The sequence below is a fragment of the Otolemur garnettii genome, unplaced genomic scaffold (genome assembly GCF_000181295.1).
Source record: "Otolemur garnettii isolate 467f Iridium unplaced genomic scaffold, OtoGar3 scaffold00030, whole genome shotgun sequence".
Lineage (NCBI taxonomy): Eukaryota > Metazoa > Chordata > Mammalia > Primates > Galagidae > Otolemur > Otolemur garnettii.
The window spans coordinates 8,234,906-8,248,927 of NW_003852425.1; the positions used below are offsets into that span (position 1 = coordinate 8,234,906).

Consider the following 14,022-nt stretch of genomic DNA (forward strand, 5'->3'; position numbering starts at 1 on the left):
GAAATCGGTCCATATCCCGGCGACCAATCAGCTCTCCACACGCTGTGGCGCCAGCCAATCCGAGCAAACACACGTTGCTCCGGCCACCTCCGCGGCGCGCCGGGTTCCGGGCTAGGGGACAGGGTTGCCGGCTCGAAACAGTTTGATGCTTTCCAATTGGCTGCGACCAGCAGTGACTTGGCGCTCATTGGCTGCTGCTTAGGCCGGCGGTGTTGGGGAAAGCCGTGTTGTTGAGAGTGGGATTCTCTCCTGGCGCGCTAGACCGACTTCCAGGTTCTTGCTTCATCTCAGGTATAGGAGGGGGCAAGCGACCGAGCCGCGGCGAGAGTGCGGCGGCCCGGGTGACTGGGGGGTGCGGGGAGCCTGCCAGGTGCGTCTTCCCAGCGGGGGGTGAGGGGGGCCCGCGGCGGAGGTTGGGGACGGCGGATCCCGGCGTCCGGGCGGCGGAAAGAAAACTGAGGTCCCGCAGGATGCCAGGGCTTGCACTGCGCCTCCCTACCCCCTCGCAACGTTAGTACTTGGACGCCGCAGTTTCTTCATCTGCTAAATGGAGGCGGGGCAGCGATGATCCGCTCCTTGCGTGGTGTAGGGCGCGGTGTATTCGGTGAAGGGCACATCCTGCTTCTTGGTGGAAGCACAGACAACGGCGAGGTCCATCCGCTCACACCGTGCTCTGCTGCTGATGACAGGAGACAAACTTTTCCGAGTGCTTATTATCTTCTAAGTTCTGCGCCGAATGTATTAAATCTTATACTTTCTCAGTAAATTAGCATCACTATTATCCTTAATCTGCACTCAAGAAACATTACCTGAGATTTTTAGTTCAGGAGCCAGGACAAAATATGACAAATTTAAAGTGGTGGTCAGGTTTTTTTTTTTTTTTTTTTTAAATGTAAAGTTTCTTCCAGCCTTTTATCAGCTTTCCTTGAGTTGGGCAAGATAGATCTTTATTTAGACTCTGCAGTCAAACGTACTGGGTTGGAATTCTGGCTTCATCGATGATTAGCTGTGTGATTTTGGACACGTGCCTTTAACCTCCCTTTTACTGTTTTCCCTTTCTTTAAAATAGAGATAGTGGCAGGATTGACTCCTAAGGTTGTTAGGAGGATTATATGAAGTGATACAATGGGCAGCATCCGGACAGACTGACCACAGAGTGAGTGATCAGTCAGCGTTATTATTTTTTAAATAAAGTATTAGGGCATTAGGAGTTTGAACACTTGGACTCAGAATTCAAGCTGTGATATCATTAGAATTGAAATGTTGCTGAAGTGCTGTAAAAAGTCTCAACATTCATTGTAAAGCTGACAGGCAAAGTGAGTCCTTGAAACAGGATCATTATTCTCCGTGCCGAAGTACAATCCATGTTGCAATCAGCTATGAATGCTTATCTATGTGTTGTCTTGGGCCACACATTAAATACACAAACACTAACGAAAGCCCATGAACAACAACAACAAAAGGTCTGTGCATAATTTTCATTATATTAGTCACCACAGATAAGCAGTCATGGCCAGCCTGGGCTACAGTTGGACCTCTTGGTACCTCCTTCAATGGCCAGTCTCAAAAAACGAGAAACTACTGTAGTTGACTGGGTTAAAAAAATTAAATTAGCAGTTTAGGATTGATTAGAAATCAAGCATATACTGAAATTTATGATAGAAAATTTAAATTACAAGGCCTTGGTTTGCATAACATTTTGGGAAAAGTCTATGTCATGTCAAACTGAAGCTATTTACATAGGTGCAAACTATATTAATCCAGCAATGGCAGGTGAAAGAGTTCCATTCTTGAGCATTTTAACAAGTGAATTTTGATTTAGTCATGCTCCGGAAGTATAGATTTTTATGGTATTCAATTTTTATTATAGGTAAAATGTTTAATTTGGTTCCATATTTAAAAATAGAACACAGGGCCATTTCACTGTGACGTGTATTGAGGCCAGAGTTGAACTGGTCATGACTAGGGTGCTGGTAGATGGCCTCAAGAAAATTTTAACTTGCCCGCTCTATAATGGCAACTACTGTTACTACTAGCCATCATCTAAAAAATATGGACATAGAAAACATGAACAAAACGGTTAAAGTAAGGGAAAACTGTGAAGATGGACGTTAGTACTTGGCTGTAGGACTTACAAGAGTATGTAATCTTTTATATGGAGCTGATAGATAAGGTTAAGTGGTGCTGCTCTCTACTGTGTTACAGTTGGTGAATTTCCTGATACAAGGAAGGAAGTAAAAGATTGAATTAGGAAGAGGGAGTTCAGAATGGCATTTAAAACATTTTTCTGACATTCTCCACAGTTGGGAGATTGCAGAAAGGCAAATTGTGTGTTATCCTTTCCATTAATCTGAGTGCCCTGTTACACTGTGTATTAGGAAAGAGACAAGACCTTGATAACCCCAATATTGTCCCCCATTCCTTTGGCTCTAGAATATACTTTGAGAGATGCTCAGTTGTGCCTGTTCCCATACAGAAGTTTTGACAGTAATCATTAGTTCATTTTGGACTTAATCATGGTGAAAATAAATCCATATAAGAATTAACCGCTGGTTAAATGCTTTGTTGAGCTAAAAGAGAGCTTTCTGATTTTATATTTTGTTCTCTTCCTACTGCCCACTCTACTACCTTTAAAGGGCTATTAATATAAGTTTTTAATGTTTTAGGTTTTGGTGTTGTTAAAGCTTATTTAAAGAGCAGAATAAATCAACTTTGAGAGCAAAAACTGGTCCTATCAGTTTCTATAGTTCTAGGACCTGGCATATAGACTAGATGGGTGGTAAATATTTAATAGTTGACCTCCTTGAGAAATTGTGGACATTTCAGTTATTCAGTAGCTCTAGGGGGATTAGTGTAGTTGGGCTCACCTTAGAGATCTTCACGACTTCCATAAAGTGAGAATAGTAGTTTATTGTTTGTACATTTTTTCCCAGTTTTATTTTCTGGGTTCTACTGCATGCTAGACAGAAAGAGCACAACATTGAACAAGCTTTTGTTTAAAGATTTTTTTAATTAAATGGGAAAAGGTAACAAGTGGATAATCACAGTACCAAGTTGCTGTGAGAAAATGTTGGAGGAGGAACTAACCCAGTTTTCAGAGGAGTTCAGTAAAGAAGAGGTGAAATTAGGCAATGAAGCTCAGCCAGATCATAAAAGGGCGGCATTGAGGAGCTTAAACTTCATACTGATCAGTAGGCGGAATGATTTCTAAGGCAAGCTCCTCAGAGATTCTCATCTTAGCTTTCTAAGTAGCTTTCTAGGCAGCTTTCTTCTGTGCTAGATTTGCTAAAATAATATTTGCTTTTGATAGTAGGAGCTTTCCTATCTTTGATTCCTATCAAAGAGTTTTGAAAAAGTACTCTTATCTGTCAACTACGGGAACCTGGACGGTGACCTTTGGGTTTAAAGAATATTGTTTAATCATAACGATCCCAGTAATAGATACATTTCTTTTACAATCCCTCTGCAAGAGCTTGTGCTTATTTGTGACATATCCATGAACTAGGATTCTATTGCAGTAGATATCAAGTACAATGACCTGGCTGGTCTCTTGAGTGGAAATGGAGTTTATTTCTGACTGGTAGGCTTTCTGAATGAGCTTGTTGGGGCCAAGAGAAAACTTCCCCTTTGTCCTCTGAAGGGTCACTGAAAATCACTGAGAAAAGGCATACACATTTCTTTGCTCATAGTTTTACGTGACAAGAGTCTTCAGAATGAGGACTCAGAGATGCAGGGAAAACTGTCCATTTCTATGCTCAAGTTCAACGAAGTATGGACAACCATGTAGAAATATGATCGGACAAATGGGTATGATTTAATGCTAATAGACTGAGCTGGGAAAACCCAGGAAGCCTGTGTGGTTAGATTCTTCTTGGTGTCTCTGCAGCATTCCTTCTGGGTATAGGGCAGGACCCCCTCTGGTTTGGGGGGGGGGGTTATGACCTACATCCAAACAAAGTCAGTCAGATTATTTCTTTATTGTTTAGTGCTGGGGGTGGGGGAAAGGTTAGCATAATATTTTTAGGTTTTATGGCTAGCTTTGGGGAAAAGGATTTCTGGTTTCTATGAACCACCTTGAGAAAGAGGGATTCTAGTTTCTATGTCTAGCTCAGAGACCAGAGACAGGAGGGCAGGAGGAATTCAAAGACAGCTGCTTCTTAGACCCTCCTTTGGGGGTATCATTTCTGAGACCCTACAAGCTCATCCACTTTCCATCTACAGTTAAGGTCTATACCTATATATTTTATATCACATATGCTAAATCATAGATCCTAAATGCTATATTATTGAATTATCAATTTTAGTGGTATATATGTTTTACATAGTGCTGTTGAAATACTGGAAAACCTGTTTTATTTCACCTTTAGTTTTGAGATCAGTGGTTCTCAACCTCAGCTAGATAACAGAATGATCAGTGAGACTTTTTTAAAGGACCTAGATTTGGGGGGCCTATCCCAGAACAGACCCACTGAATCATTATTTGGCAGTGGGCTCTGAAATCTAACATTTAAAAAGAGCTAGACTGCAAAGTGTGACAAAGGGGATCCTGAGGTGTGTGTCTGTAGTTGACAATTGCAGCCTTACTCCCACAGAGATTTGAAGCTTGAGATTTCATTTAGATTTTCTTTTCTTTTTTCTTTTTTTAGATTTTTCTTTATTTCTTTTTTAGAAATTTGACAGTTCTATAATGGGCAACCTTTCCCTCAAACTCTTTTTCTTTAGCCTCTTATTGAAGAGTGGAAGGAGTAAGGATTGTGTTAGGAAATTGGTGCCCTGGTATCAAAAGGACAGAGTAAGACCAAGTGTTTTGAAGCAACAACACTTCAATATTACTAAGGGTCTTCTGAGTGCCAGGCTGTGTTCCAAGTGGTGGAGATATAATGGTGAATAAGAACAGGACTTCTGCACTGTGAGTTGGGGATGAGCTGGTCAAAGAGCAGAATAGGACTCCAATAAATAAACAAATTATTTTCATGTAGTGATAAGTACTATGAAGAAAATGAAAGAAGTAATAGGAACTTGCTTTACAAATTGTTATTAGTCATGCTATGACTTGAGATCTAGCGGTTCAGGCAGAGAAAGAGCAAGTGGAAAGACTCACGTCAGTGAGAAATTGGTCAGTTTGAGTGACAGAAGGAAAAGCAGTGGGATTAAAGGCTCTGGCCAGTAGAGTATGGTGGTGCAAATAAGAATCTCTTTATAACTGTTAAGGGTAATTTCATTTATTATACTTGAGAAACTGGGCCCAATTATTATTTTAATAGTAAACTGTTAAAACGAGGAAGACAGGGGCAAATTGAGAGAAACCAGGGAAGGCAGGAGATGACAGCATAAACTTGAAGCTTTAAGTAGGCTCTGGGTCTGGAACTCTGAAGCTCATTGGAAGGATGGGGATTGGAGGTATGTGTTTAATAGTGCAGCATAAAGATAAGAGAGTTACAACCACTTCCCCCTCCTTCTTTCCTGTTATTTTGGTTTATTGTATTATTGATTTTAGTAAAGTATGGGATTCTCATCTCTGGTTGTGGGTTACTCACCTTGGAAACTGTTAGAAAACAAACCTATGCCCAGGTTCTACTCTTGGTGATTCTGATTAGTTAATCTGGAGTAGGGTCCAGATATATATATTTTACAGCTCTCCCAGGTGATTATATTATGAAGCCAGATTTGTGACCCACTGCTCTATTGCATTAAATTGTGGTATTTGCTAATAGTAATCTCGGTCTCTATAACAGAAAGAAAAAATGGAAGCCCTGCCTGATGTTACTTCTTTTGGAACTAAACTTAAAAACACTCTCATACAGTACCATAGTACTGAAGATGATAAGTGGCGAGTTGCCAAGAAAACAGTAAGTTAATTCAAATACTTATTACTCATATTTGGGGTAGATCTTCTGCCTAATTGGTTTGGCAACTTTCAAAATGATATGAAAATGTATGGATGTGAGACCCTACTTTGCATGGATGTGGAAGATATATAATTGTGTTAATAGAGTCGGTGGTCTGTCATACAAAGGAAGAACCCTCACAGCAGTAATTCTGTACTACTTTTATTAGTTCTTTTAGATCCTGGACATGAGAATAGGCTCATGGCAACTAGAGCCTAAAGAATAGCCTCTTGAGTCAGCAAATAAAATGTGTCATTATCAGTTTAAGGAAGTGTAGTAATTGACAGTTTGGAATAGTTTCAGATACATCAGCAAGCCTGTGAGGGTGGCTAGTTAGTATTCCTTTTTACCAAGATGACTTGCTCGAACTGTCTCGCGGCTGAGTGTTGATAGAGTCAATTGTAGAACCCAAGACTCCCTCTACTTAAGTTCTCTAGCTGTTCAGATATTCTAGCTGTTCTGAATTACTTGGAAACTATCAGGAGAAAATGTAGGGACTAATTCATAGTAACAGTGTCATAATAAATGTGAATTATTTCATTTTTAAAAGGGTATGAACAATATCACAGTAAAATCTTTGATGTTTGTTCTGATGTCATAGTCTGAATACATGAGTTGTGGTAAAAGAGGCTGCAGTAATGCAAAGGGTAATGGTCAGTACACGGTGTCCTGACTGAATCTTCCAGTGTTTGGGTCTCATTAAATGCAGCTACAAATATTTTTTGGAAGCCTGAAATTTAAGTACAGTGTAAAGAATTTTAGAATACAGAAGCAATTCAAATACAGATCATCTTATGGCCTAGATGGCTTTTATATATCTCCAAAAATGAACTTCAGTGTTTTTGAGTGTAAAGACGAATGATCTAAATTACTAGAATACCTATGTAATTATTACCATATAATGTTTTTTATTCTTCTAGAAAGATGTAACAGTTTGGAGAAAACCCTCAGAATTATTTAATGGCTATCTGTAAGTAAATCTGCTCATTTTATGAAGCTCTGTCAATACATTGCTAAACCTCAAATATATATGCATGCATATGTGTGTGTGTATGTATGTGTGTACAAATAGACATGCTCATTAAATGATTATTGCTAGGAAGATTTGACTTTTGCTTATAAAATTTTAAACTTTCTGTAAGGCAAATTGTTTGTTCTTGTAAATCCAGACCCTTAAAAATGTCCTTGTCTTTTGTAGACTAAGTTAGTGGTAAGGAGGTCATAAATAATGATATGACCTAAGTAAAATCTGAATTTCTTAGTCTGGCGCACATGACCCCTCTAACATTCTACATTTTCTCAGTGTTGTAGTATATTTTATAAGAATTTATTTTGAAGAAATCATCAGAAAGATAACAATGATTGATGTACTTCTTCCATCATATCATTATTTATCATATTAAAAATTATAATCTCAAAAATGGAAAAAAAATCCAGTGTACTCAATACTAATATGAAACTATATATATTAATATATAAATAATTATGTGTCCACCTAAATAGTCCAGGAAGGGACTGGCAGGAGGAGGAAGGGCCATTGGCGGGCTCTCACCTAATGTGTATAATGTGAGGATGTCCGGCGTGCCCCTTGGGTGAAGGGCTCTTCTATAGCTTGGACTTTGCCTTGGAATTGAGAACAATGTAACCTAAAAAATTGTACCCTCATATTAATTTGAAATAAAAAAATATAAAAAACTTGAATACTCAGTAATAGGAGAATGATTCAATTATGAAACGTGTGATAGAATATTAAAAAGAATTTTAAAGCCACATGTTTAAAGCTTATTTAATAATGTAAGGAAGTGCTAATAATATAATGTAAGGTGAGTAAAACAGAATATTCAACTGTATGTAGCACAATTGCAGGTTTATTTTAAATATATATTTTTATTATCAAAATATTTTTACTTGACACCAAACATTCACCTTTACATAGTAGTAGTATGGATGGATGGTAGTAGATGGATGACTTTTTATTCCTTCTTTGGTATTTGCTAATAGTTGAACGTGAGGTACGCCTATAACCAGAAAAAAATACATTGTTTTTCAAAGCCAGTAGAGACAATTGCCTTATATAACTGGAGTAGCATATTTGCATCCTTAGGACTCAGCAGCCCTTTTTAAAAAATGAAACTGTTAGACCCTCTTAGTATTACAGAATGTTCTGAAGAATAATGCCAAAGATAACATTTACAGAAAGATGAGTTGTGCAATATTTCTGACAAAGAAAGGGAAACTGGACTTGGATTAAACCTTGTAAGCAAATGCGAAAGTTAATTCTTTAGATCAGCTATTTCCAGTGGGGCTAGAAAAGTATAAAATCGTGCCAAGGGACCACTGTTCTTGGGTCATAGTGGAGGAATAGGTGTCTCTTGTGGCATGAAGGGCTTTGTATTTGAGGCAGAGGGAATTGCGTCCCTGGCATAAACACAGATAAGAAATGTCTGTGGCTTTTCTTAGATTTTTAAAGAGATACGTGATCAAAAGAGATAGGAACTGATGAAGTGCTGCGGGAGACACTGAGCACCCAAACAGGAGCTGAACAGGAGCTGAAAGGGCCAGTGAACTCAAAGATTAATGAGTTAGCTAGGCAGTGACAACTAGCACTTCTGACAACCTGATACTGCTCTCAGCGCTTAGGAAATCATTTTGATAAAACATGATGTCTGATTATTTGGAATGAGGTTAAAAGAAAAAGGAGTCATAATTGAATCCCCAAATTTCTGATTGGTGTGACAGGATTAATTTGTATTACCTCCACTTGAGTTACCTTGAGTTAGAGAACACAGGAAGGAGGGAAGAACAGATTTAGGATGGGGGAAATAATATGTAAGTTTGGCTTGAGATATTTATTGGTGATTAAACAGCTTCAGATGCTAAAAAAAAAAAAAAGGCCAAGATACTGGTGAGAGCTGAAGCCCGTCTGCTATTACACATGCACGACTTTCCAGACTTTCTTTCTTCCCCAGAGGTGACTGCTGTCCTGAGGTTGTAACTATCATTCCTGCTTCATACCTTGACTATATATATATATTTATAAACAATAAAAAAAACTGGTATGTTTTTATATTCATGTGTGTATGTTGTGTGCGTTTCGATTTTTAATTTTCTTCTAATATTTTTCAGTAAATATTTAGCTATATTGTTCCATGTAAATCAATTCTTTAACTTTCATACAAATACACCACAGTGTTTATGTGTAAAGATGTGTCTGCTGGTAGGTTTTCAGGGTGTTGTCAATTCTTCTCTATAGAGTACAGTGCTGTAATAAATCTCTTGCCACATCCCTCCCTATATACACCTGTGATTTTCTTTGGGTCTTAGAGATGTACATTGTTCATGGTTACTAGGCATTACCAACCTGCCCTCTAAGTAGCAGTTTGAGTTCTTATCCCCCTCCACTCAAGCATTCAAGACTTGTTAGGAAGTTTTTAGTCTTTGCCAGTCTGAGGGATATGGATGAGTTTGTATCTTTGTTAGCATTTACTTGACTCCTAGTGAGGGGGAGAATCTTTTGTACATTTATTGACATTTCAGGTCAATCTTACTGTGTCCTTTGCCCATCCTTTCTTTGGATTTTCGTTTTCTCATTAGTTTATAGGAATTATTCATATATTCTCTAGAATGATCTATATCTGTTTTATCTGTGTTGGACATATCTCGTCCCCGTCTGTAGCTGGTTTAAAAAACTCATTTTTCATGTGTGGTATGCATGTTTTTAATTTTAACTGATTTTTTATATAGTTTGTGATCTTTTTGTGTGTTCTGTGTATTCGAGAAATCCTCCCTGTACTTTGAGGTCACAAAGATGGTATCTTGTGTATTTTTCTCAAAGTGTTAAAGTTTTACATCTTACACAGAGATATTTATCTCTCTAGAATGAAATGTTTTGAATGTTGCGAAGCGAGGATCCAGGTTTTATTTTCTTTGTAAGGTTAACTTTGATGCTACATACCATTTATGGAATTGTAAATGACTTTCGAACTGACATGTAACGCTGCCTTTGAAATATGTCATTCCAGTAGGTTCATGAGTAGGTTCCTCGGTGTTTTCCCCCATTGGCCTGTTTTTCTGTTCCTAAAAAGTTTTTAAAAGTCAGGGTAGAAATATGCATATGCTTATATGTTAGAGGATAACGGAAGAAGCAATAACACCAAAGCAAAGGAAAGCGTTATAGCAAAACTGGAGACTGTTTTTGGCTACACCATAACACAAAGGGACTCTGTTATCTTCGTTATGACACGAAGCCTTCAATTCTCTTACTAGATTTGAGGACAAAGGATACATTCTCGTACAATAATGGATAGAACTTACTTTATCAGAAAAGTTGTTGGGATTATTAAGAAAACATTTATTAATTTTTTCTCCTACTTTCAAAGTTACCTCTTAGCCATGAGGGCATGCCGAAAGTTTTCATTCTAATAGCATTGACTCTCACTGTTTCTCTTCAGCTACAAAGCTCAAGGTGTCATAGATGATGTTTTCAGTAGCACCATAGACCATATACGCCCAGGGCCTTGTCGTTTGGATTGGGACAGCTTAATGACTTCATTGGATATTTTGGAGCACTTTGAAGAGGTATCGGTTTAGAAACATTCCTTCAGACTCTGTGTGTGTGTGTCTGTGTGTGAGAGAGAGAAGGGGAGAGGCAGAGAGAGAACGTGTGTGCATAAGGAAGCCAGAGTGTGTGCACATGCACATCTGTTTGTAGTAGGCACCTATGTTCATTGTATTCATTGCTTTGAGAAAGGTAGTCATGGCAAAGATGTCACGGGGAACCCTGGGCTGCCTCTTAAAAAGCCTGAGTTTCCTTCCGTTAACTAATAATTGTTAGAACTGAGTTTGCTTTCCATAACAGCTCTGCCCTTGATGCTTAAGAAAATCTCTAGCATCTTTAATAGTAAAACTTTAGTTGAGGTTCTGAAATCTAAAATTTTGAAAATACCGCCGACATGTTTAGATTTCTAGGTAAATGTTGCAGCTTTTCCATTAATCCTAAGTCAAAATCAAAGACCAAAGATAAAGGCTCCACCTTAAGCTATACCCAAAATAAGTCTCTTTTTATTAATTAAATTCTTAATGTTTGAATATTTTCATTAAAACATCTGATATTGTAGTCAAAGTACTGTGGATTATCTTAAACATTCTAAAACAATATATACCCCTAATTGCATGTGGAATATTATATAGAATAAAAGGTCAGTGTATTTAGTGAGAATTTTGGATACTGGGTTACCTGTACCTCTGTATTTTGATTATATATCCCCTTATTCCATTCAATAGCAGTGAGATTTAGAATAGATATGTAGACTGGTCAGAATCACTATAAGAATTATTATAATAATTATAAAACATTTTAAATGGGTGCAATTTTTTCCAAAGATCGATTTATGATACATGAATTTATGTGTGTTTCCTATAGTAGCAACACAGCTTACCTCTTTTTCTTTTTCAGAATTGCTGTGTGATGCGTTATACTACTGCTGGTCAGCTTTGGAATATAATTTCCCCAAGAGAGTTTGTTGACTTCTCCTATACTGTGAGCTATCAAGAAGGGCTTTTATCCTGTGGTAATAATCTCAAAACCTTATACTTTCTTTAGTTCGGTTTAAATATTTAGGTTTTCTAGGCTAGGTGTTTCTTTGTATATGAGATGTATTTGTAACTCTCATAGTGATTTTGTAATCACCATGATTTTCCTTGCAAATGCTAAACCCTAGAGGATAAAAGAACAGTATCAAAAAGGGTTTTGAAATTGTTCAGGTAGGTTTTTGTTCCCAGTTACACAGTGTCCTCTGGGTCACAGGTAGCAAATGTAGATCACGTGACCACTTCTGAGAAAGGGTTCCAGTAAGTAGATTTTCTTCTAAGCCACTCAAAAAACAGCTTTTTGGTCATATATGTAAAAATACACTTGGTGTTTTTTAGGATATTTTTCTTTTCTTGAGCTGTGTTGTATTTTTCAAGTAAAACTATTGCCATTGGAAGGCTCTTGTTTTCTAAAATGTACCTATAGATAAATTAATACAGTTTTTAAGACAATGTATATACTTAATTGGCAGTTTGAAGGTAAACATGTACTGATTTATTCTTAACTAGCCAGTACCAAAGTTGGATGTGGCAGTAGCTGTGGAGAATAGTTACGGTACTATATATAGATTTGGTTATTGGCACCGAGTTGACATGATGTCATTCATTCTGACGGGATTGGAATGTTCCCCATTACCTATCCGTCAACCCTCTGTCAGAATACTGCTTGGTAATTATCTTTTTCATTCTGCCATAGTCAGTCTTGGGGCTTAATTTTCATCTATATGGATAAGAGGAAAAATATTAAAACAAGAACTCTGGGAATATTTTTTAATGAGATCTTTACACCAATGTCAATCATTGGTATTAACAACATTATTTTTTAATTGCCTTGTAGGGATAAGTCTTGACTGGAGTGAAAAGAGACCAGAATTTGTTAGAGGATATAACCATCCCTGTGGCTGGTTTTGTGTTCCTCTCAAAGACAATCCAAGCCAGAGTCTTTTGACCGGCTACATTCAGACGGACCTGCGTGGGATGATTCCTCAGTCTGCGGTAGACACGGCCATGGCAAGCACTTTAACCAACTTCTACGGCGACTTACGAAAAGCTTTACAGAAGACATAGTATCTTCAAACTGTTAGTACTGTGACCCTCTCGATCAACTCTCTCTCTCCTGTGCATAGCCTGTAAAAATCATCCATTCTACTTTCCTGCATAGCCTGTAGAAAAATTTGATATGTTTTTGGTTTAGTAGCACAATGTTTTATTTTGTTCCTATAGTAAATAGCTATCTAAGAGAGGGCATTTCAGTTCTCTTGGACAGTAATTTGCACATTGTTTGGTATGGCAGTGAGGACTATGACAGAAATCCACAAAGAAGTCGGCACAGTTCTTTGACCCAAACCCTTAAAAAGTTAAATGTTATCTCAGAATGAATATTTTGGCTGCATGGAGATTAGCAAAATCACAAGCTTTATGCTGTTAGATTAAAATCACTATTTTAGAGCCTTATGAACATTTTATAAAAGTTTAATTTTTTTGAACTTAAATAGTAGCATTTTGCTGTTGTCATCCTCTGTGAGTTTGGCAATATCTTAAACAAAAGAAAAAGTGCTTCCGTCTCTACAGTGTCTACAGAGAAACTTCACTGTCAATTGACTTGCACTCCTGTAAGTTTTGAAAAGACTAGAAATGAGAAAATAGATTATCTACAGTTTTATTAAGTTAATTAAAAAAGTCAATCAGCAACTACGGGTACAATTCAAATAACAATTTAGTTTTGATATCTAGGTAGTATATCTAGTGTATTTTTTGTATTTTTGAAAACACATTTGTAGATTTATTTTGAGAGTCTTAACGTTTATGCATGACTATGATAGTAAAAAATTCTGCCAAATATGCACTGGGAATACCCATTTATTGAGCAGTACTCTGGGTTGTGTGACATGGGTGGTGGTATACTGTAATCACCAACAGAGAGTCTTCTCTCTAAAAAGTCACACTGAATGTTCTGTACATATCAATTTTATAAGTATCAACTCACAAAGCATTATAAACTTCATCATAGATATTTGCGTTTGTGATGTGACTTCAGTCTGAAACTAGAACAAATGCATTCTAACATATATCCAAATGCCTGTTAGCTATCATTTTATAATGACTAGAATGGCTATAGTAGGTCCCTTGATTCTGTGGCTGCCCTAAGTGAACATTTGTAAGTGATTTTAACATTCTAAATGATTCTTTGGCTTTTGAACTATCAGCTAGTTTATTTCTGAAATGAGAACTTGAGGCAACTCAGTGTGTCCAGGCACGTCTTTGTATGTTTATAAATACACATACACATCCTGAAAGCCGTCTCCGTGTTCTGTGTCGGTTCTTCACATGTCACTGTTTTCCTTCTTGGTTAATGTGGGGTAAAGTGAGTCCTGGAAATACTTCTGTGCTAGGCAGGCCATGAAACGCACACAAGTATGTAGTGGTTCAGTGCGTGAAAGTTGAATCTGTGTTTTATCTACTTTATTGTGTTTTCTTGAGTGTAAAGAGTAAGTCATGGATCTTCATGCTCATTTTGACAGAGTGAGAAAGTGGGTTTTGTTTT

The 14,022-nt window shown here is 37.5% G+C and overlaps 1 protein-coding gene across 2 annotated transcripts; it reads left to right on the forward strand.

Annotated features, from left to right (window-relative positions):
* Window positions 1-217: 217 nt before the first annotated feature.
* On the forward strand, window positions 218-13,777 carry STARD4 (StAR related lipid transfer domain containing 4). 2 transcript variants are annotated; one of them, XM_003788921.3, is made up of 6 exons: window positions 218-291; window positions 5,736-5,849; window positions 6,809-6,858; window positions 10,340-10,466; window positions 11,344-11,458; window positions 12,316-13,777. In XM_003788921.3, exons 2-6 carry the CDS (start codon window positions 5,745-5,747, stop codon window positions 12,543-12,545), a joined length of 627 nt encoding a protein of 208 aa, XP_003788969.1. In that variant the 5' UTR covers window positions 218-291; window positions 5,736-5,744; the 3' UTR covers window positions 12,546-13,777. The 2 variants fall into 2 exon arrangements, with proteins under 2 accessions (XP_003788969.1, XP_023368492.1); XM_023512724.1 differs by lacking the exon at window positions 218-291 and adding an exon at window positions 310-370.
* The last annotated feature ends 245 nt before the right edge of the window (window positions 13,778-14,022 follow it).

What these genes read in the sequence shown, in the direction of transcription:
- STARD4 (XM_003788921.3), top strand. Translation starts at nt 5,745, where the DNA reads ATGGAAGCCCTGCCTGATGTTACTTCTTTTGGAACTAAACTTAAAAAC. An exon ending in GAATTATTTAATGGCTATCT is followed by an intron (nt 6,859 to 10,339) that starts GTAAGTAAATCT and finishes GTTTCTCTTCAG; the next exon opens with CTACAAAGCTCAAGGTGTCA. An exon ending in TTTTGGAGCACTTTGAAGAG is followed by an intron (nt 10,467 to 11,343) that starts GTATCGGTTTAG and finishes TTTCTTTTTCAG; the next exon opens with AATTGCTGTGTGATGCGTTA.